At 41.9% G+C, this 22,892-nt stretch overlaps 1 protein-coding gene across 1 annotated transcript in view; it reads right to left on the bottom strand.

The window, feature by feature from the left end:
• Nucleotides 1–21,680, bottom strand: part of GRAMD2B (GRAM domain containing 2B) — a 41,920-nt gene extending 20,240 nt beyond the window's left edge. Inside the window, exon 1 of the mRNA XM_086479689.1 lies at nt 21,556–21,680. Within this exon, the coding sequence (XP_086335815.1) occupies nt 21,556–21,680 (125 nt within the window). The remainder of the gene's footprint in view (nt 1–21,555) is intronic.
• Between the last annotated feature and the right edge of the window lie 1,212 nt (nt 21,681–22,892).

Below are 22,892 nucleotides of genomic sequence, written 5' to 3'. Positions count from 1 at the left end.
TGAGCCTTAAAGTACAACCGTTGTCTTTGACAACCCCAGTATAGTCTTACCAGACATGAACACTTCCTGGGCATACATAAGAGATATCAAAACCTCTAGAACTGTACAGTGGTTACTGTCTTTAATTCCCCACAGCCACACAAACCTTTCTACAAAGCTTCCTCAGATCCATCCCAAAGGACACCCATGCTACTTGGTCAGCAAGATAACAGGTCTAAAAAGTTCAGAAGCCACAATAAGTTGCGAAAAAACAGTCCCCCAGTCCACAAACCACAGATCAGTTACATAGGGGGAAACAGGCATCTTGAATAACCAGAGATTTTAGCTACAGCTTCAACTGTTTGCAACACTGCAGGCAAATCAGTATTTCTGTAGGGTTTAACATGAGTCAGCATTGCTGCAACATTCTCTCTGTGTATGGAGCGAGCATACACATCAGATCATGTTACCTTAGAAGCCCTGTTATCCTGCTTCATCTCTTTTATACAAGAAGGATTAATTTTGCACAGCAGCTAGACTGCTGTATTATTGCAAATGATCAACTAACAGCACAGAGTAATTTTTCCCCTACTGTCCACAGCCATGCTTGGTACAACGTATGTGGAAACATCCATCACAAATACAATGACATTCTGTATCTTTTGGTTCTGTTGGGTAGCTATTAGATTTACTGGGTAGCTGTTAGCAGACTGAAAGGATTTGACAAATGAATCAAAGTAGTGCAAAAGGCCCAAATACTAAGACTGTTACTTAATCTATTCTCACTCCCAGACATGAGTCTATTCAGATAAAGGAATCGGTTATTCTTTCAGAAACTAAGCCAAGGGGAGCGGCTCCAAACATTTCAGGATCACGAATCAAGATGGCAGACTTTGGCAGGCTTAAAAGCAGAGGAGATGGAGCAGGATGAAGAGATCTATCTAGGCAGCATCCAGCAGACATGCCAGCAACATGCTTCAAGCAGAGATGACTGCAAGGGTGTAAGACGAAATCTGCTAATGCTTGAAAAGACACCCTGCTAAGCACGCTGAAGGCCAGAGCCTCCTCCTCAGCACAGACTTTCCTTGACCTATCACACCCTGAAGGAGCAATCACCTCAACCATCCTTTTGCTAGGCCTAAAGTCTTTAGTCTTCTTTTAGAAGTATGTCCCATCATTCCAGTAAACATCTTTTCTATGCCACACCAGTCTGAACAAACATTTTTTGGATGTGTAATCAAAATTTGGAGTGCTTTATCTGAGGAGCTTGCTTTCACACCTTACACAGCTGAATTATTTCTCTGCTGGACTGAAGAAAACACCTTTTCCATTGTGAACCCTCCTGCTGTCATCTTCATACCAGATTAGAGTGGTCTCTGTACTGGAAAAACTAACAACAGTCCTCAAGATGTGCCTATTTCTACAAAGTCTGGTCACTCAGAAGCAAAATGCCAAAATGCCTCCAGTAGCTGTACAGCCATGCTTCAGTGTTACATGGCACAAGGAACTGTTCACGGGAAAAAAAAATACACCTCCTAAAAAAACATGCCTCAGAATAATGCTATGACATAATCTCCTTCTAAGACTAAGAATCACTTTTACCATGCAAACAGAAAGCCAAACGTCAACTATCACTGAGACTCCAAAACTATCAAAATAGGCATAAAATACCCTAATCACAAAGAGGCAGAGAGCTGCTTAACAGCTGCTATAATAGATGTTAAGGATAGCCGTACTGAATGCATTTGGTATTTGTGTAATACCATATACTTAGTACACAGCCTGTACTTAAGGCTGAAAAGTGAAGGAAGTAAAGCAGCTGATTCTGAAGTATGGCATTCTTACATATTTTGTATGACAGATACACAGCCAGCAGATGTATTTATACCAAACATGGAGAGCAGTAAAGCATTAATGAAGGAGCAGTGATGTGAAACCCTGCATGAGGGAAAGGGTCAGCTTGTTAATATGAATGGGTATGAGATTTAACTACCTCAGACCGAGGTTTAGCTACCTCAGGTTGTTCAAGGAGAAGGCTAATTCTCTTCCCATGAGATCACAGTCAAACATAGCATAATGGAGGCAGAGTTATACAGCTACATATGTGTCCTGGTTTGGGTTAAACCCCTTCCCCTTCTGGGAGAAGAGAGGGGTTAATAGAGAGCGTCTGTCATTTGTTAGTGGCCGGCCCAGCATCAACCCTTGACAACATGAACTGAATATTGTATGCATATGGATGGGCACACATGCATATACACCACGTTTCTCTGTGCATTTTAGGATGAAACAGGTCTGCAGGCACAGGTAGAATCTCCATATCACCTAGCACTGGAAGAGAAACCAATCCAATTGTTTAAACCTTTTTTTAAATTGTGACTCTCATTTTATGTATCAAGGTAATTAGCTTCAGAAATGTTTACTGTGTTCTATTTCACAGCTATCACTTGGAGCAAAATTACTCACCTATGAGTAGTTTAATATGTCTGTGTGTCTACATCTTCATTAAAAGGATGAATGAAATTTTTGAGTTAATACTGAACAGAAACCTCTCCAACACTGCTAAGGATAGAGGAAGTTAGTTTTTTTCCTCAACTGAATAGACATTTCACATAATAACCAGATCAAATTTCACACTACCTTACCACTTGGACATCAGCAAGATTACTGTGACACTGCAGACGTCATCAGCAAGAATGTAAATTCTCTGCTCTAAATACCATCTATTATTAACTGGCTGTATTCCCTGTCTAATCAAAACCAGACTGCTATCAAGTTCCACAGAAAAAAGAAAACAACAACCAAAAAAACCAACCAAAAAACCACCCACAGAAGAATTCCCTATGCTGTGAAACATAAGACACTGTAACAAGGTATTTTATTAAGTTAACACTAGAACAGGAACATAAGCCATTTAGCTCTCTGTCTTTTCAACAGTTTCCGTTTCAGATATCCACTTCAAAAAGCAAAAGCCCGCTAGTATGTGTCTTCGCTCAACGCCACAAGACTCTCATGATGCAGTTTTCATGGCAGCCTCAGCAGGGTAACCAACACGTATTTATCTGAACACAGGCATGGCCAAATCCAGCACGCAACACAAATCTTTGACAGACATATTTCTGGAAAAAAAATGTGAAGCAAAAGACCTTAGGGGAGGCACTCATTCACATCTACTTTGGACTGAAGCATGTGTTCTTTTCATTCTCCAACTAGCTGGCAGCCTTTAGGAGTAAAGGTTTTGCTATCTCCTAGTTCTAGCCTACCTTACCTTCTAACCCAGAACAAGACAAAAAATAGGATCACAGTTCTTACTGAAGAGGAAGCGTGCAGCGTTATATCACAACACATTTTTATCTTTAGCAGAAAAAAGAAAGAATTCCAGACCTACAACTCGTTCAGGGTGCAGAAAAGAGGGCAAAGGCACTTGTGTCAGGTCTGCCAGTTGTTCTATACCAAACTCAATAAAAAAAGATCAATATTTCGTCTCTACACAACCCATATGTTCGGTATGACATCATAGGCATCTACAATTTTATCTGCTCTGTAACTCAGCCAGAAACAAGACAAATCTCTCTCAGAAACACCACAAGCACCTTTACAAATGAGGTCTGATCACCAGAGCATAAGCATGAATGTTTAGCCTCATTATGTAAAGCTGCATCTCTAGTTTTTGGAGGAACAACTCCAGAGCAACATGCCTCTACATGATACAAGACTTGGCTGCCAGATTTCCAGCATTAACTCTGGTTTTGAAAAAAATTGAGTAGTTACACCAGGCTGAATCAGAATTAAAAAAAAAAAAAAAAAAAAAAAAAAAAAAGAAACAGAAAAAAGCAGAAAGCAGACACCAGCAATTATACTAACAACTTTTATTAACAATGCAGATCAGTCAGAGATGATAGCAGAGGTCTGAGAGCAATTGTACCACCACCTTTATTCCTTTCTCTGCTGCTTCAGAAAAACAAAGTAAAAAATGAAGCTGCCAGGAATCATCTGATCAGAATTTTCTAGTTTTTGGTGCTTTTAGAATAACGCCTCAATGTGCTGCACAGAAGTAATTACTCAATATGCTGTACACAAAGTGTTTTAATCAATGTACACAGGAAAAAATAATTTTGGTTCTTCAGAGAGGTTATATACAAGGAGAAGGATGGTTGGGTTTGATCATGCAGCAGTTTCTTTGGGAATTGGCATTGACAACAGCTAATCCACAATCATTAATGAGATTCCTTCATTTAAAAGGCAACATTAGTTGAGCAGAGAAAATTTAAAGTAGGTATTTCAAGGGATGCCAGCAAGAATAGCGCAAAAGAAGGCCTAATGCAAAACACTGAGATGAAAATGAACATCTAATTGTGTCCATCTACGCTGTTTCATCACACCTTCCATCAGGGATGGAACCGGATCAAAGTGAAATCACCGTTGGAGGCTCACTGTTCACCAAGGGTCTGGCAATACTGAATTTCCCATAATCATCTTTGCAACCTACGATTTTTCTTACAGACTGACCTATGTGTTCATGGAAAAGACCAGAAAAACATAACTCATCTAATACAAAAGCTATTATTTCACAGTAGGAAATACTAGCTTCCAACAATGGGTCTAACCAACACTAATCACTGTAGTGCCTTTGACTGCGATACCTTATATAAAGAACCATTTTCCTTCCAAAGTCTTGGAAAAAGATACTGATTAGAATCAGGTGTGACATGTGGTGGCCAGCCTGAATTTCCATTTTCTATGTCACCAGGACACTGCGTCGAATGATCTGTAAGCCTCCTTCTTCAGCATGAGCCTTTCCACCAGCCACATGCTGTCCTCCACGGCAACACGTGCTCTCTCTCCTATGCTGGCCATAGCATATTTACATAATTTACATTTACAAAATTTCACACAACAAAACAGGCATATATAGATAATTTTGTTATTTGCTGGACTTTTGTACTACAACATTGCTTCTTGTCCAGAAAAATGCTTAAGAAATCCAAATGGCTCTTCCTGAACTACTGTAGCATAAACAGTAGCTACAAAATTACCATCAAGAGTCTTTTGCCTAGGTGGTCTACCTTTCATAAACACCTAAAATAAGGTTCCCAGAGGGCTGAACCACTGAGGTGCCTAGAGCAATGGATCTTTGTAGAGGACATGCCTAGGTATAGTTGTTTTTTGAGGTGATGGTAGGAACTGTTGTTTCATAGTAACTAGAAGGCTTCCCCATCTATCCACAGAGGAGGAAGGCTTCAGTCTGCCTCTACATCCTCCACCCTGCTGAGTTTCTCTGCTGCCTATCTGCAATCTGCACGTTATTTCCTACCTCTCTTTCTGGAAGCTTATTAACATCCCTCACCTTAGCGTGCTGTTTTTCAAGAATGGAGGCCAAAGCCAGTTGGTGCCAGGTAGGAGTTTAGTTAAAGGAAGTGAATACTTCAGTACAGCACTGAAGCTCTGTTGCCAGGGAATTAAGAAGAGGCAACTGTGTTCGCCTTGTACGTACCCCTACAACTCCTGGTTCTCCCTTTTATTGAGGTGTCCCACCTCCTAGTACTTAATGCCACTATTGCAACAATCACCCCAGCATGAGATGCCATGCTATACCGTTTTACAAAGAGGAGACAAGGGCCCTACACAGCAGGCTGGCAAGGAGCAGTTGCCCATGTCCTTCCGGAATCTCCCACTTACTCTTGCAATATCTGGGAGCAAAAAAGAATGTTTTTAATATCTGTTTACAGCTTTTTGGCAAGAAAACATAATCTCTCTGTAATTTGGGGTAGCTCAGAGATCTCCTAGATAAAGCAGGAAGTTTCTTTTCAAGGAAAAGTGTAGAAATGGAAAGACAACTTGTCCTACCATATTCCTATTATCTGCAGAGACATGATTCGCTCTGTCATGACAGTATTTGAAGAGACTCTGGCTGATCAGCCTAGCTGGATCCAGACAGGTACCTACGAATTTTGGTTAAAATAAGTACTACAGAAGAGGGCCATAAAAATTGCTAGACCAAACACAAGATCTCTCTGGTCTAACGGTAACACAAGTCTAAAAAAGATTAATTGGAAAGGATATGTATGGACTTGTCAACAGCTATGTACAAAGCATGATGATCACTAGTCCCAGCAGTGGTATCATTAGATAAGCACATAATTTCTAACCACATGACGGCAATATTTATGGAGCTAGTGGTAAGAAGACAATACTTTGATACTATGTTTATGCATCACCTGTCAAATACCAGCAACAAATCCTGCTGCCCAAAGCTTATCTGTGGTATTATGTTGCCTAACAAGCATTTCTGACAGACTGCATATAATCAGTGAAGGCAGCACATTTGGGAGTATTTCAAGTTAGCCAATAAGGCACTTTCATGAGGCTGTTCAGATACACGGCGTGCATTTGCACATGGCACAATTATTTTTCAAATGCTGCTTTTACAACTTAGGCTTGTATATACAGTGAACAGAGTAAGAACGACAGGCAAAAAGGAAAAAATAGGAGCAATTAAAAAAAATCATCATGAACAGTTGGAGGTCACCAAGATTGGAAACCTCTTTCCTGTCATACCTCAGATTTAAATGTTCCACTCTGCAGGCCTATCCTTCTTTTCAGATCATGCATTACAATTTTTGCTATAAAAACAGGGTAGAGCTACCAGAGAAGAATTAAAAAATATGATACTTGATACATGTTAGTATCTTTATCCACTGAAAGTACGGAGCATGAATAACATAGGCATACACCTATGCTTTTTTCCCTTCACAAAAAAAAACAGTAGAATTTCGGCTGCTGGAAAGGAGTTAACCTGGATCAAAGCTGAAATAAAACTTTGAATCAGTAATAAATAACCTCCCCTTTCTTCTCTACATTTTGTGTTTCTCTCAAGAGTTTAGGGAAAAAAGTTAGTGAGTTGTGATTCTACACAGGTCAATCAAGTAATTGTCTTCTAACTTATCAACTGATAAACAGTTATGAGAAAACATCTGTTATGGCAGTATAATATGCCAGACAAACAAACCATAAAAATCACATTATCGCTTTTCCGAGAAGTAATTTGCCTGTAAGCATTTTCCACTGCTTTCAGTAGCATATTTTCACCAGGATCTGCAATGTATTCTTGCTCAAATAAAAAAATTCTACAACTTCCCATACCTTTCAAAGTCTTAAGTCCCAGCCTCCTCATTTACCTTATGCTGTAACTATAAGGGGACACAATGTGCCACGTAATCGTAGCAGTATCTTACCATACAATAGCTCAGCACACTGCCCCAATACAGACAGATTTAATCATACCAGGCCAAATACTATCTGTGGAAACCAGAAAATGCTATATTGGCTTCAACAGAAACAAGTACAGTAAAAGCAGAAGGATGCTGACATGGAATAGGAACTGCTCGTTATTACACATCTGCCATTTCTGCTTAATGTACCACACTGTTTTGAATGATACAACATCTGTTCCACCAGCTGTCCCTGCAGTGGGGCTGAGAGCTTCTGAGGCAGGTCCAGCACCACCACAAACATAACTCACCCTACTTTTAAGGCAGAAAAATAAATATCCTCTAAATAAAATGCAAGAGCTAATTCCTTTTTGGTCTGAAGCCACATCAGGAGGTAATGGTCAGGGAACACCACTTGGAAGGTGTTTTCTGTGCAGGAACTTCTGATTTGCTTGGGAGAAACTCCACGTAATGGCAAACATTTGGCACATCACTATCTCGTGTTCACATAATAACAGCATCCATCTTCCACAGTTGTACCACTCACAGAGATGCACTGCAAACTTTGCAAAAGATATAATTATTGGTAAACATGCCAGAGAAGCTCATTTTCTAAATCAGTATGCACATAACTCTTTCTGTACAAGGTTCCTGAATAACTGGCGAATAAATATAATCTTCTCAGATCTAATCTTGAGATAATTAAGAAAAAACAATCCAACAACAAAAAACCCTGAAACATTTTTACAGCTCCAATCCTTCAGAAGCACCTATCCCAGGGACACTATGGTAGCAGCAGCAGCACATCAAGCTATAAAGTCCATCTCTAAACTGACCAACACTTTAAGCATACCTCCAGGAAGTACAGATTACACCAAACACACAAATCTCTCTCCTCTGAGCTTGGCAAAACAGATTCCCTGAGCCTCTACAACTCTGCCAGGACTTTTTTTCAAATAGAAGTCAGCGTGAGCTCTGTTGGTTTCATATTGTTCCCGGGAAGTATATAAAAGGAATGAAACTCTACCACAACTACACACACTTACTTATGAAATTTTCTAAAAAGAAATCTTCAGATATCCAACTCCTAGCAAGTTCACTTCTAACTGAATCAAAACCAAGATTCTGTTCTTGTTCTTCAGCTGAACAATCCCCCCTGTAGCTTCATGTTAGTCAAACAAAAGTTACTTGGTTTCTGAGGTTAACTCACAGACAAATGAACATGACGGTTTCTCAGAATATCCAGCTACCAGTTAAATGGGACAGGCAAACAAATTCCAACTTTGTTTCCAGCCAGCAAATGCTTAAACAATTTTCTAGTTTAAGACAAAGCATTTCAACTTTTTTGCCTACTCCAGTCTTTTCACTCTCCTGCTGCCCAGGATAGTATTGCTGAACACTGTAGCATGCAGCATAACAGATCATGTAGCTTTCCCATGAGTGACATCCACCTTCTACTGAACAGCACAAACTGACAGCTGGAAAAAAGAGTCATAGCGAGTGAGACTTCTCCATTTATCACACTGGTTAAGACTGACCTCACTTCTACAACAGTAGCTGATTCAGCACTGAAAGATTAAACACCCGGGGGCAAAAGACAGGGTCAGTTAGCTAGCTGGAGCAAGTGTAATGTCTCTGACATCAAGATTTCCATATCCTGTCTTGGACAGTCAGATACAGATCTGGCATACCTGAAGAACTTCATTAGGTTCATTGGCATAATTCTGTGTAGGGGATCAGGACCCAAGGCTTGAAGTCAGGAGGCTCTGCAGAAGGTTGGCAAATTATGTCTCATTTGTAATGTGAAATCTCTGATGTGACTACAGCCACACAGGATAAAGGACACTTAGAAGACAATTTGATTCCCAGTGGTCTCTAACAAGCAAGTTATTTCTGGTAACAGATTTTACCGTAATACATACTTTGGGAATACATCTGCTTAAAGACCAAGGATACAACAGTTGGGACAAAATAAAACCCTGACCCACAGACCTTCTCAGAGTTTCTTTCCAGAGGAAGAGCTAGTTGCTGGTAACCTGCTCTTCTTTCTTCTGGGGGCTGTTTAAGATTCAATCCTCGTGAAGAAAAGTTCTTTGGGTTGGGGAATCATTCCAGATAAGAACTATTTTTTTCTTTTGAGGCGAAAGCCCCAGATTTTTTAGTTTCTTGTTTCTCACATGCTTAAATACTCAAACAGCATCCTTGGGACTGCCAAGTCCCATGTGAATTGGAAGCCCTGCATGGAACTAGACAGCTGCTTGATTCCAGAAAGATTTTCATGATGGTCATTACCATGGCATACAAGCACCTAAACAAGACCTCTGCAGGAGACCAAAGACCAATATAGGAGGTGCAGCCTTTAAGCCCTTACATTCCCAGCCACCATCAGAGGCTGGGAAGGTCAGTGGCCTCAGGGGAGTGCAGGGAGCCCTCCTGCCCATGGAAGGGGAAGACCTCTGACTTCCCTACCGTCCATGAGTTAGCCTAAACAGCCTTTACCAGCCACCAAGGCCTCCTCTTTCTCCTGAAGAATATTAAGCATTTTTGATCTCTCCATCTGCTCAGTTTTTACATTACCTTTCAGGTTAAAAAGCAGAAGGAGGCTGGGTATGCGTATGGCCATGCTGGGTGAGGAGTGTGGTGAGGAACCACACCAAGGCAGGCAAGCACCCACTACCTTGCCAGAGCGGTTTGTCCCATCTCCAACTGGGACAGAAGTCAGATGGAACTCCCATTTTACTGCATCTCGCCTGCATCAAAGTTTCAAGACAGGCTGAACTTTCAACAAAGTTCTGGGTTTTCTTGGCACCCAGAGGAGAGGATCACAGCTTCCCACTAGAGCCCACGCACACTGCTGTAATTAATAAACCACAGCTGCTGGATTTCTGTGCCATGGCAGAGAAGGATTTCCAGGACGTTGCCTGCAACTACTAAAAGCAATAGTTATACGCTTTGCTCCTAAAAGTACAACATCAGAGTTTAACGCTGTGCTCGGAGCCGCCTCCTGCAGAGCGCATAGCCCGGCTGAGCGGAGATGTTCGCGCTTAATTTAAGTCTAGACGCGGACACCCCTTGGCGACTCTTCCCTACGAACTTCAAACCAAAGCCAACGCCCAGAACAGCGAAGCCCCCACCACGCCGAGCCCAACGCCCGCCGGCCCGGGGTCTTCCCCCGCCGCCGCAAACCGCACCGAGTGACTCTCCGCGGCCGCTTCTCCCTCACGGGGTGAAGCCGGGCAGGGACCGCAACTCCCGCAGGGCTGCGCGGGGTCCCAGCGGGCGGTCGGCGGGGCTGGTGGCCGCCCCTTCCGGAGCAGGCAGTACTCACAGCCGCAGGGCGCCCCTGTTTTCCCGTCTGCCGGCGACCCGCACAGCCTTCGGCTCCTCCGCATCGCACCGCTGCTCGGTCATGAGCACCATCGGCACCCCACGGCACGACGCGGCCCGCCGCCGCCGCACGGCACTCAACCAGCGGGCCGGGCCGAGCCGAGCCGAGCCGAGCCGCGCCGCCCCGCCCCGCCCCGGGGCGGGCCCCGCCGCCTTTGCCGCCGCCGCCGCCCTCCTGGGTCTGCTGCGGCCGGAGCGCGGGCCGAGGTTGGGAAGCCGCTAAAAAGCGGCTCCACCCGCCCGCCTGTCCCTCCGTCCGCCTGGGGGCTGGCTGCCGCCCCGGGCTGCGGCGAGGAGGGCGGCCCCGGTGGTGCTCGCCAAGTGACTGACGCGGCCCCGGGAGCCCGCGCTCCCCGCGTGGCCGATCCGTTACTCGGGTTAAATTACTCAGTCGGGACGTTGTCGCGTGAGGCGCCGTCTCCCGCTGGCTCGAACAAAAGGTGTCCTTAATGTTTTATACGGGGGGCCGGGAGATGCGGTTCCACACACCCACATGCACGGTCCGAGGAGGGAAGGTGGCGGGGAGCGGCGGCGAAGGCAGCCGGCCCAGAGGGCGTGCAGCGCGGCCCTCACGGCGGCCTGGCCCAGCCTGGGAGAGGGCTTGCAGGCCGGTGGTAGCTCACAGAAAACAGCTCTCCACAGGTTTCTGTCAGCACATTTCCCCCGTGTCTCTTTGGAGCAGGTGGTAGTCCAAATACCGATGCCGGCCTCCAGGCAGCTGTGCTAACACGGACTTCTGTGGTGACTTGCTGGTGCTTCCATCTGTGGCTGCCTCGGGTGGTTTTTTGGTTGCCTTTCTCTTCAGCAGCACCCCAGGCTGGTGTGTCTGCTCAGGAAATGACCTAGTGTTGCACAAAAAATGAGAGCAAGCATAGCCTTCCCCCGGCTTGCGCTGGTGGGGAAGTTGCATGCCTTCAGAAAGGTTAACCACCAGCATTTGGCACAAGTCATCTCACATGGCAGACACAAACTGTCAATGTGCATCTGAGAAATGTTTTCGTTACTTGGGTAATACCCAAGTCGGGGTTCAGTTTGGTGAACCAGTATTTTCACAAAGCAGAGATGTAGCCTATGGCTATAACGATACATCTAAGGCAGGCCAACCTTGGGATAAAAGTTCGAAGTAACATCTCTAGAAAAAGGTCTGTTTTCATGGTTTAATGTGTTAGAATATATTAATAGAATTAATTATTGCGTTTTCTTCTGAACTGCCAGACTGTTCACAGGAGGTAAGGGGAGAATATGTTCAGGAGGGTGGTCTATGTTAGTGGACAACAGGGTAGGAGATAGGTACTGATGTACATTTCAGATTAAAAGATGTACAAGGCAAATAATTTGCCTTCCAGTGGCATTGTAAGTAAGTTTGCAGATGACACTAAATTGGGTGGGAGGGTTGATCTGCTTGAGGGCAGGAAGGCTCTGCAGAGGGACCTGGACAGGCTGGATCGATGGGCTGAGGTCAGTTGTATGAGGTTTAACAAGGCCAAGTGCCAGGTCCTGCACTTGGGTCACAACAACCCCTTGCAGCGCTACAGGCTTGGGGGTGAGTGGCTGGAAAGCTGCCCAGTGGAAAAGGGCCTGAGGGTGCTGGTTGACAGCTGGCGGAATATGAGCCAGCAGTGTGCCCAGGTGGCCAAGAAGGCCAACAGCATCCTGGCCTGTATCAGAAAGAGTGTGGCCAGCAGGAGTAGGGAGGTGATCGTGCCCCTGTACTCAGCACGGGTGAGGCCACACCTCGAATCCTGTGTGCAGTTTTGGGCCCCTCACTGCAAGAAGGATGTTGAGATGCTGGAGTGTGTCCAGAGAAGGACAATGAAGCTGATGAAGGGCCTGGAGAACAGGTCTTATGAGGGGCGGCTGAGGGAACCGGGGTTGTTTAGCCTGGAGAAAAGGAGGCTGAGGGGAGACCTTATCGCTCTCTGCAACTCTCTGAAAGTAGGTTGTAGTGAGGTGGGGGCCAGTCTCTTCTCCCAAGTAACAAGTGATAGGACAAGAGGGAATGGCCTCAAGTTGTGCCAGGGGAGGTTTAGATTGGCCATTAGGAAAAATTTCTTTACTGAAAGAGTGGTCAAACATTGGAACAGGCTGTCCAGGGAAGTGGTGGAGTCACTGACTCTGAAGGTGTTCAAAAAAGGTGCAGATGTTGCACTTCAGGACATGGTTTAGTGGGCATGGTGGTTTTAGGTCAACGGTTGGACTTAATGATCTCAGACGTCTATTCCAACATTATGATTCTATGATTGTTAGGATTGCTTGATACACAGTATTTTGAAGGTTGCAATATATTCAGGAAATCAATAAAGCAAAAGAGGTGCTAATAGTGAAAAGGCTCAGGTCTGCCATAGCTGCTTGGGCACACAGATCCTGCATAAGACATGCAACTGCTGTATGGTCTTAGCTAGACCATGTGAGTTTAATTAGCTCCAGTCCGAGATCATTTAAAGACTATGTGCCAAGCTGCATAGAAAGGAGGACTTTTAAAATGGCTGTATTTCTGAGAGACACCATTAACTGATGTTTATGTATTACTTTACTTGAAAATGAAGGCACATGTGGAAAGGAAATGAGATGTAATTTACAAGAAAGATTATTTAGTCCTGTTAGGCCCAGCACTTGTGAAACTTTGCAGCCTTAAACTCCCATGTGGAGCACCTGAGCAGGTTTGGCACTGCATTGCAGAGCTTCTCCCACCCCCTTATGCCAGGTGCAGCCTGTGGCTGTATAGTGGCATCCCGTTTATCTAAGGGATAGCAGAATAGTCCCCATTTCAGCTGTCTAGGCTGAGAGTAGAGTGAGCACTGGAAAAGCCAGGGAGGCAGGGTTGGCATCGTGTGTCCATTTGTACCCACAACCCTTTGCTGGGGTGCAGCAATCTGTGTGAGGTTTTGGGTTCCCTGGGAATTGTTCTTGTATAAGTGTGCACTATCAAGGCATGCACCGTATGTCTGGAATCAGTTGGAAAAGTGACTGCCTAGCCTTGCTCTCCTTCTTGGAGGCCTTCATTGGACTAGAAAGGCATCAGTTGCTATTTTAGTCCTAATTTTGAAGCCGAAGGCAGACTTGTGGTTGAATAACTCTAGTGTAGCTCCACCCACTCCAGCAGAACAATGCTAGTTTACAGTAGGTAAAAATCTGGCTTTTAGATATTTGAGCAAATAAAATCGGCTCCCTTTTGAGAGCTTAGATTTTCAGTCTCTGGCAGATTTACTAGCTACAGGAGATAAATGCTACCGCTGACTGTTTTGTTCACTCACCTCCAGATGTTCCTGCCTCTACCACAGCGGTGCAAGAACTGGCAAGGAGCTGCTTGGTCCCGGGAGCTCAGTCTCTGTTTTAGTTTTGTCTGGCCCCATTCTCAAGGTATGCAAAGCCTTCTGTTTTAATTAGTGAAGGTATTTACTGTAGAAGAAACTTATATTCAAATAAATTGATGCCTGCAGCCTGGACACTAAAAATGAATCCTTACTAAATAGTTTGTTCCACATCATGATTATCTTAACTCTTGTCAGAGGCTTGGTTCTGGCAAATTGTCAGTACATGCCTTCTTACTGCATTTTGTTATTATCTGTTGATGGCAGTGGAAATAATAAGCAATGACTATAGCTTGTGTTTTTTGGAGGATTTGAAAGAGAAACTATGTGGCCAAGCTTTGTCAAACTGCATGATGCAGCAATTCCAGAGTGGGAGGACACACTCCCAAATGATAAAAGGTCCTGAATGCCAGGATTCTCAGTAATATGTAGTGAGGAATGCCTTATATTAAACAATCAAGTGCGCAGCTGCTTATGTGGGTGGAATAGACTTAAAAACCTTATGCTTTTATTTTGATAGGCTGTGGCAAGTCTTACATATACAAAAAAAAGCACAAAGGACCTTTTACTGTACAGTTATAATTGCTTATGTATACAGACACAGTAAAGCAAGTATGTGAAGACCATGCTGTCACCAATAGAGACCCATTGTTGTATGAAAATCTGGACTGCGTTTTTCTCTAATCGGCAAAGTGCAGATTGAGGGGAGAAAGAGAAATTGGTGTACTATAAAATTACCGATTATTGTTTAATGCCTGCAGTACCAGTGATGCCATGTAGGCAAAACCCAACATGTTCCTGCTCTGAAGAGACTACATTAAGCCTCAGATGGGGTTGAGGGTTTTTGATAATCAGGACCTTCAACATTATGCATAACACAGCAAAGGATGAAACCTAGAGATGAAATAATAGGAAAAACCTTCATTGTAAAAAAAGATTTAAGATACATATGAAAACACAGAAAAGCAAAATGGGGAGAGACTCACTGAGTCATCAAGTTCATTCCATATCCCAAGGCAAGGCCTGCTATTCCTGAGTTATTCCTGACAAGACACTTGTTTAAGTTGTTCTTAAAAGTCAGCAATGTATCCAGGTAATCAGTTCCAGTGTTTGCTGTCATCCAGGGGAAGTCCTCCTTAATCTCTAACGTGATCCTGAATCCTTCTTGCTGAAATTTAAAGCCATTGCTTCTTAATTTATTCAATATGAAGAACAGTGAAAAACTGTCCTTCTTAATTTATTCAATATGAGGAACAGTGAAAAACTGTCTCCGATTTTTCCCTATTTCCTTCTTCTCTTTAGCCTCTGATAAAAGGTATAAATTAATTTCTGGACTTCCTTTTTTCCTATGAACTATCTCTAATAGGTTCAGATCTTTTCTGAAGTGCAGTGCCCCAAGCTGGACCCCAGAAGCCTTATGAAGGTTGAATAGAGGCAAGATATAAAGATTATTTCATGTATCCTATACGCACTACCATTGTTTATATTTTGAAGTAAAGTGTTTACGTGTTTCACAGCAGGGTGAGGCTGGCTCAGGTTTAATTGTTCAACAATTATGACCTGGTGAAGCTTTTATAAAGGACAATTGAGATGTTGTTCTCATCTGGTACATTAGCAGCTGATTGTTAGATTTGACTAAGTATGACCTATATATCCTTTTTGAATTTCACTGTTTTTTTCTGACCATTTCTTCAATTTATCAGAATAAATATGAATCCTGTCTTGAATGACATGAGGAAAGCAAGAGTAAAGGAGCTCAATGAGACATACTGGAAAGGTCAGTGTAAAAAGCAGTAGGACCGCTACCCATGCCTGGAGATTCTCGGGTGGGATATTGCCAATAAAGGATAAAAAAGACAATCTAGCTACAAATAAACAGGGATAGAGATTGTCTTAATCATCAATATTTATTTATCTTGGGATTTTATTTTAGTACAGTAATCAAGGCTGCTCATAAAGTATTTCTCAGCTTATATGGCAAGTATCAGCATGCCCAAATGTGAGGAAACTTCCTTGAGAGGGAACAAAGTAGAAAATCAGTGCAGTGATTTCTGGGATTCTATATACTTTGAGCACATTTCTTCTCAGTAGAGAATTTTTCTGTACTTTGTTTGCAGGTGCGAAAAGGTACAAAGAGATACAGCCTTAACAGCACCTGACTACAGGTACTTTTGGATTATAGGTGATTATAGGTCTTTTCTTCAGTTTTCTGTATGATACTCTGCATTGGTAGGATTCTGTGAAAGCTACTCAGATGCCTTGGAAGCCATTAAGTGATGAAAGACCCTCTAAATAAGTCCTTATAGTACTTTGTTGAAATAAGATAGGAAAGCACGCTTATGTTAGATACCATAGAAATAGGAGCTGTGATAGTATGAGACACAAACTAATAGACATTTGGAAAGATGTTGAAATAGTGAAAAATTTTGATTTCTGTAATACATGCAAGTCAGACACAAGCTGAGTTGAAACAGCTTACAGCCTGGGGGATGCAGACTAGAAAAGACAAAAACAACTGCACTACAAGAGTGGTGCAGCATTGGACCAAGTTGCCCAGAGGGGCTGTAGACTCTGTCTTTGGAGGTTACGAGACCCAGCTAGACAAAGCCGTACCTGACCTGATCTGGTGTTGGTGATACTACTGCCTCAAGCAGGAATGTTCAGAAACATCTGCAAGTCAGCATACTTGAAGTATGCTCAAAATAAATGGAGTAAACCAAGGTCCTAAATAGTCTATGGAAGATAACTTGCACCACTCGCTCTGGCCCTATTTTGTAAGGAGTGAAAAGCAGTGTTGGCCGATTGATCCCCATTCCTTGCTTGGATTAAGAGTTTAGTAATTTATTTGGTTTTGAAAGGGTAAGATTGCTGTGTAGAGACCTATATCATGTGATTGTTTTCTTCTGAGCAGTTTGCTAGAAGTGATAGCTGCCTATATGTTCCTGGTGTTTGTTTAAAGGAGCCTGGATTATTGTATTTGTTGAACTCCCTTTTGGACAGGGAAGTGCATGGGGCATATGAAGTAAGCTGGGCTGAAAGCTATCTAGAGCATTTCTCTCCACAAATGGTGAGGCACGCTGAGGCTGTTTGTTGTGGCTGAATACTGAAGCAATTGGGTGAAACAGGCTACACTACAATTATGCACTGTAGCATCCAGCAAGAAAAAGGAGATAAATTCTCACATAAAACTTCTGGGGTAGTAGTAATGTGGTGTCAGCCCCCCTCATAGTGAATGTGAATCACATTGTACATGTACTCCATCAGCACGTTTACTGCCATTTTGATACGAATAACCTTCACACAACTTGCTGTGTAGAGTCACAGAAGACACACTGCATATTGTGTGTCTTGCCGATGTGTCTTACTGTGTCTCGTAATGATCAAAGCAACAGTGTGGGAAGGAGGGTTAATGGCAAAACACAGCGGAACCAGTGAATTAAAGCAACATTTGTCTCTCTCCAAATTGTTCATGGCAACTTTCTTATATTCTGAAAAAATCAACCTTGTGACCTGTAATAGTTCTGCAACCTCTGAGATTGCACTCAGCCGCTTTGGCACTTTGCTGAAAAAGGTGTCTCCTCTTAGTTCATAAGAAAAAAAGCAGTCATGGCGTATTTCCCAAGCAATATATTGCCCTGAATGCCTCATGGATGACATTGTTAGAATGCTGTGATGCCTAGATGTTATCATTTATAATAGAAGTACAAAAACCCACAGCAGTGAAATCTATTTTTCTCCATTTATAACTGTAGTTTGATATATTGGCCAGCTAGGCAGGAAAAGATAAATATAAACGTTGCTTGTTCTACCCTAGTGGATCAGCTTAGCTTGATTTGTCATTCTCTGCTTATAAGTGTCCAAAATAAATCCTGGGTGACATCTAAGGGTGATGTCTCCTTATACAGAACACGGACAAAAATTTCAATCCAGATGAACCAGTATGTTTAAGACAAAGAACAGATTACGTCTGTCTAATGAATAATGTGCATGCATGTATGTATTATTCAGTCTGTGTATCATAAAGGAATAGACATGGATACCTCTTTGAACCAAATATGCATGCATGCATGCAAACATTCATAGTATATCATGTTGAGAGAAACCTTTAGTCATCTAGCAGTGTCTGAAGAGCAGCGGAATGGTAAGTATCTAAGAAAGCACAGCTTCTTTGAGGATAAAGTGAATCTTCCACAAGTAAAAACAGTGCCCAGACTTTCCAGGAGCTTAGGAAAGAATTGTTGTTACCCTGAGGAGAGGAAGGTTAAAGCGAGGGGCACAAGATAATGTGAAAGAATGAATCGTGCTATCCGTTCTCTCACAGTCTTTACATCAGATGTGGTTGTGAATAATAAGCTATTCTACTGAGACAGATAGACTTGCTGTTTTGTCTCATTTAGAACTAGGAGCTATATTACTCTGGTGAGAAACCAAAAACCAAAACCAAACAACAAATACAGATATGTTTTGCATAGCAAGGCCACACAGGGTGAATGCCAAATCCCAGGTGCAAGACATTGAGCAGTAAAAGTGTGCCAGTGTCTCAGGTGGTCATAATTGAGCTATAAAGACAATAAATCTTTTAGAAGATGGTAGGTACATGTTTATCTCTTAAACATGACTGCTTGGATTACTCTGAACTAATCCTTAGCTTTACATTAGTGTATTGGATGTTTCTGATTGATATAATTTCAACGCATAACTAAATTAAAAAAGTTTATATTCCCATCCAAAAATCTTCAGAGAGAAAACCTGAATGTATGGATACTTTCTTTTGTCCAAACAAAAATCTAACTGCAACAGAACAATCTTTACTGTTTTTGTTAGAAGTTACACAGTTTTTCTGTTATATGCAAAATAGGTAAATATTAATGCCAGATTACAGATGGAAAACACAAGTATTGTATTTAATTGATTTATGCATTGCAATGCACCAAATGAGCTGCTGAGTCAGGATTAGAGTTGAGGACCCTTTTGACTCCCATTTCCATGACTTTGCATTTAGAAAACCTACCTCTCCATGTTGTACTTTTGTTCTTATTTATTTGTTTGCAATTTTTACCTAATATCAATGTTACTGGCAAATGCTGAATCTTCACATATATTTGTTTTTTTTAACAAGAATTTGATATACAACCTGCATTTATTGCTAAGGTTGATGTTACCATATGTAGCAGTATGACACTCACAGAGCTGGTGGTCAGTAGTCCTGATCTAAATTACTTAAAAATCTCATTCTATTGTGTTCAATGTATTTTTTTCAGGGTCATTTTTTCAGAGTCATACTGACTCAAAGTATAGGGATGGGCTCCAAAGGGGAGGCTGAGATCCCTGTTGTTTTTGCCAATTTTTTGATCTGGACTACTGGAAAATATTTTGTTCTGATGTCAGAACAACATTCATGCTGATAAAATGCTGCATACACATGTGGCCAATACTTTTGTCGATACAAATCTCTGATCTATTATGCATGGCTGACACCTCAGCTATAGCTCCAGAGTCTTAATTTGCTTCTGAAATCAGTTCCGCTCTATGTCAGGAATAACATGCTATCACGGTGATAAACTGTGAGCTCCCCTGTCTGAAATGTTAATGACCCTCTGGATTCTGGGAAATTTGTGCTCATCCGCATGGTGCCAGTTACAGTGAGGTGAAAACAGAGGTGTATAAAAACTTAGGCATATAGTCAGTTTTTGTCCTCAGGCATGAATAATTAGGTTGGACACGAGCAGTCATTAGTACAGTAACTTTTCTTTGTGGATGCATCTTCATATATGGGAAATATGCTCTAAGTAAATAGGACTGTATTGAAAATAGTACCTAAAAATGCAGAGCCTCCATTTCTTTTTCCCAAAAGCATTTTCCTTGATTTTTCATGTGGCTTATTTTGAGTAAGTGTATCGTGACAGTGATAAACACCTGAAAAGCAGGTTTGGTGAGAACGCAGTCCAGCTACTAGCTTATTGTGTGCAGTCATGCATTCTTCTTATTGGATTGTCTAGTGCTTGCAGCCTGCTGTTCTATCTTTGCTATTAGCAGTATAGTTTCACAGTACGACTTCATGATCGTATTATCCTTCTTACTGAGACAGCAATTGAGTAAACTGGATTTCTAGAAGGCCTGCCCCTGCTACTCACTACTTGGCAGGCAGGCAGGTTATTGAGAAGTCTGACACAAAGGACTCTGTAAGGGCTGGTCATGTTGCTATCAGAGCATATATGGTAGCTTTTTGTGTACTGGTTATCTAGTCGTAAATAAAAAAGTTGGTAAATTAGTCTGCCCAGTGTTCTGGGCTGCATAGAGAAAAGAGGGCGAACTTTCTGCTGCCCAAATTAGAAGTGGTTAAACATCACCTACTTGTGTTGAACCTCCAAATGCCACTGTATGTATTCATGTCCCACATGAGGCCAAGAGAGGCATACAAAAACATATGTGGATGTTTTTTTTAAAAAACAGGCTCTAAGTAATTAGTTCTAGGTAAGGGCCTTTGAGAGCTCTAATTAAAACTTACATTTTCTGATTTTTTTATTCTCTGTTCAAACTGTTGGACATAGTCTGACATTTGAGCTGGAAGAAAGGATGTTATGCAGACATAATATTAAAAAGCCCTGATAACTTTTCAAAAGAGGAAGAATAAGGCCAGCAGACTTATTTATACTTGTGACCCAATTACTGGTATGAGCCATCACCCCATATAAAGAATTTATGCAGAGCTACAAAGAAGTATAATTCAGCCACACAAAGACTATGTAGAGGTGCTCCCTCCAAATCACTCTTCAGGATGTGTGGGCACTGGGCAGATATTAAGGACAGCACTTGGTAAAGAATTTTCAAGTTGATTAAGAACCAAGAAATGTCTAAAGTTACTTTGAGTAGCTTTTTAAAGCTATTTTACTAGTAATGAGTTGACATTAATACTATAGTTGTTCACTTGTTTCTGTCTGCTGCGGTAGGTGGGGAAGGATAAGTGGTGCCACTAACCCTCTGACACTGCCTTTCCTCATTTATCTGTGCTAAAATACGTGTGATTTATCCAGAACTCTTTGTTGCAATGAATTCCACCACAGTGTAAGTCTGCAATCCAACAAGTCCATGTTTCCGAAGTAAGAACACAGATTTCCCCTTAAAAATTGTTTGCAGTTGTTCTATCAGCAAACCCTTTAGCAGTATGCAGTCATGCAAGTGTTCAACTTCCATGAATACTTGTGATTATGGTAGCTTTTGCCTTGAAATGTAGTTTAATAAGCATTGTAATGTTTGATATAGGTCAAAAAGCACATGAAAATATTCTGTTAAATTCCCTGTTCTGGCAAAGCTTACAGTTGTTTCATATGGAGACCCACTCAAATATCATAGATAGTACTGGATGACCTCACAGAGGTAATTTTATTCATGTCCAGTGCTATACATATTCAAAACCCTACTTCAGTGTAATAGAGCAAACAACACCCTTCTGTCCTCCATTACAAATTTCTCCTTTGCAATAGTGCTCACCATCCCAGTGCAATCAGTAACATGATTGAAATTGTCATCTCAGCATGCATTGCCTTCTCATAAGCTTCCTCATCAGGGTGTTTTCATTGGTGTATTCGTCCCACGGCTCTCTTGTATTGCTGCCCTGTCTCCCCCCAGCACCAAGTACATAAAGAACACTCAAGCGCATCAGGATTTACCTTATAAATACTGATCCGTAACTCTCTGTAGCGCTGACTGGGGTGTTGTTACTTGACTTTTGGAAGCTGTTCGGACTTTCAGAATAAAAAACGTCATCCTCCAAGGAATTCCCTTTTCTCATCATTTTAAAGGAGTTAACTGGAGAGTTAGGTAAGTCAGTTCTAGGCTGATCTTTCAAATGCACAGCTTTTCACTGCTATAGGAAGTGCAGTCTTGTTATGACTCCAGCTCAGGCTAGTGTTTAAAATTGGTTAATGAGTAACATACTGATGTGACATCATAAGGGGTTTTTCTCTTTTATCTGCAGCACTTCATAGGAAACTGTAATGAAATCTATAAATGTCAGAAACAACAGGAGAAACAGTAACTATTAAGATACAGGATTAACTAATAGCTAAGAAGCAAAGGTAAAGACGAAACAGCAATTTCCTTAGCAGTGAAAATTCTGAATAACTGAGAAGTCTTGAAAGAAAAAAAGACAGAAAATGAATGAAGTACACACTTTTCATCATCTTAGGTGTTCCCTATGAAATGGAAAAAAATGGAACACTTGTACTTAGGACCAGTATTTAAGCTGCTTGGAAATTGAGTTGGACTTCTTGTTTTTCCCCAAATTAAATGTTCTAAATTCATGCCTCCTTCAGTAGCTGTGCTATACATCTTTGGTTTCCTGCTATCTAGGCCTTTTTTTTACTCTGATTCTGCTGATCTTGCATGATAATGGACTACACAGGGCTGGCTAGCTAGGCACAGTCTCTGTACTTTATTCCTCCTCCATAAAACAAGTGATATAACCTTCACCACATACAGTAAACAAAAGTTATTTTCCTCCTCTAGTCACAAGGAGAATTGGCCTTGGCTCTGTTGTGTTGTTCACGTCTATGCACTTAGGATAGGAAGCCTTTATTCTTTTTAAGGAAACAAACATCCTTAAAACTGATTAGAAAACTTAAGTGACACTGTGAGCATGTAAATCGTTAATATGAAGTATTTATCTTTGAAAACAATCTATTTGTATAGTAAAATGTAATGAAAACCCTTCATTCAAAGTCAGAATGGCAACTGTATTCCTTCTGTATGTTAAAGAGCAAGTACAGAGAGAGAGCAATTGGATTTTTCCCTTGAAATGGGTAATTGCAGGGACATTTTTAGCAAAGAGCAACCATGACACGGTTTCCATCTTTCAATTTTATGCATCGTTACTGTTGTCCCCGGAACAGTTAAGTTCTCTTACAGAGCACTGTGCCCCCCTTTAAACTACTCTGTTCCATCAGATGCTACCACAGGCTAAGTCTATGCTTTCCAGCCTGCAATTATATGAGCACATCATGTATGC

The sequence above is a fragment of the Leptosomus discolor genome, chromosome Z (genome assembly GCF_034619465.1).
Source record: "Leptosomus discolor isolate bLepDis1 chromosome Z, bLepDis1.hap2, whole genome shotgun sequence".
NCBI lineage: Eukaryota > Metazoa > Chordata > Aves > Leptosomiformes > Leptosomidae > Leptosomus > Leptosomus discolor.
The sequence above is the reverse complement of the archived record's forward strand: the minus strand, read 5'-3'. Positions and strand labels throughout refer to the sequence as shown.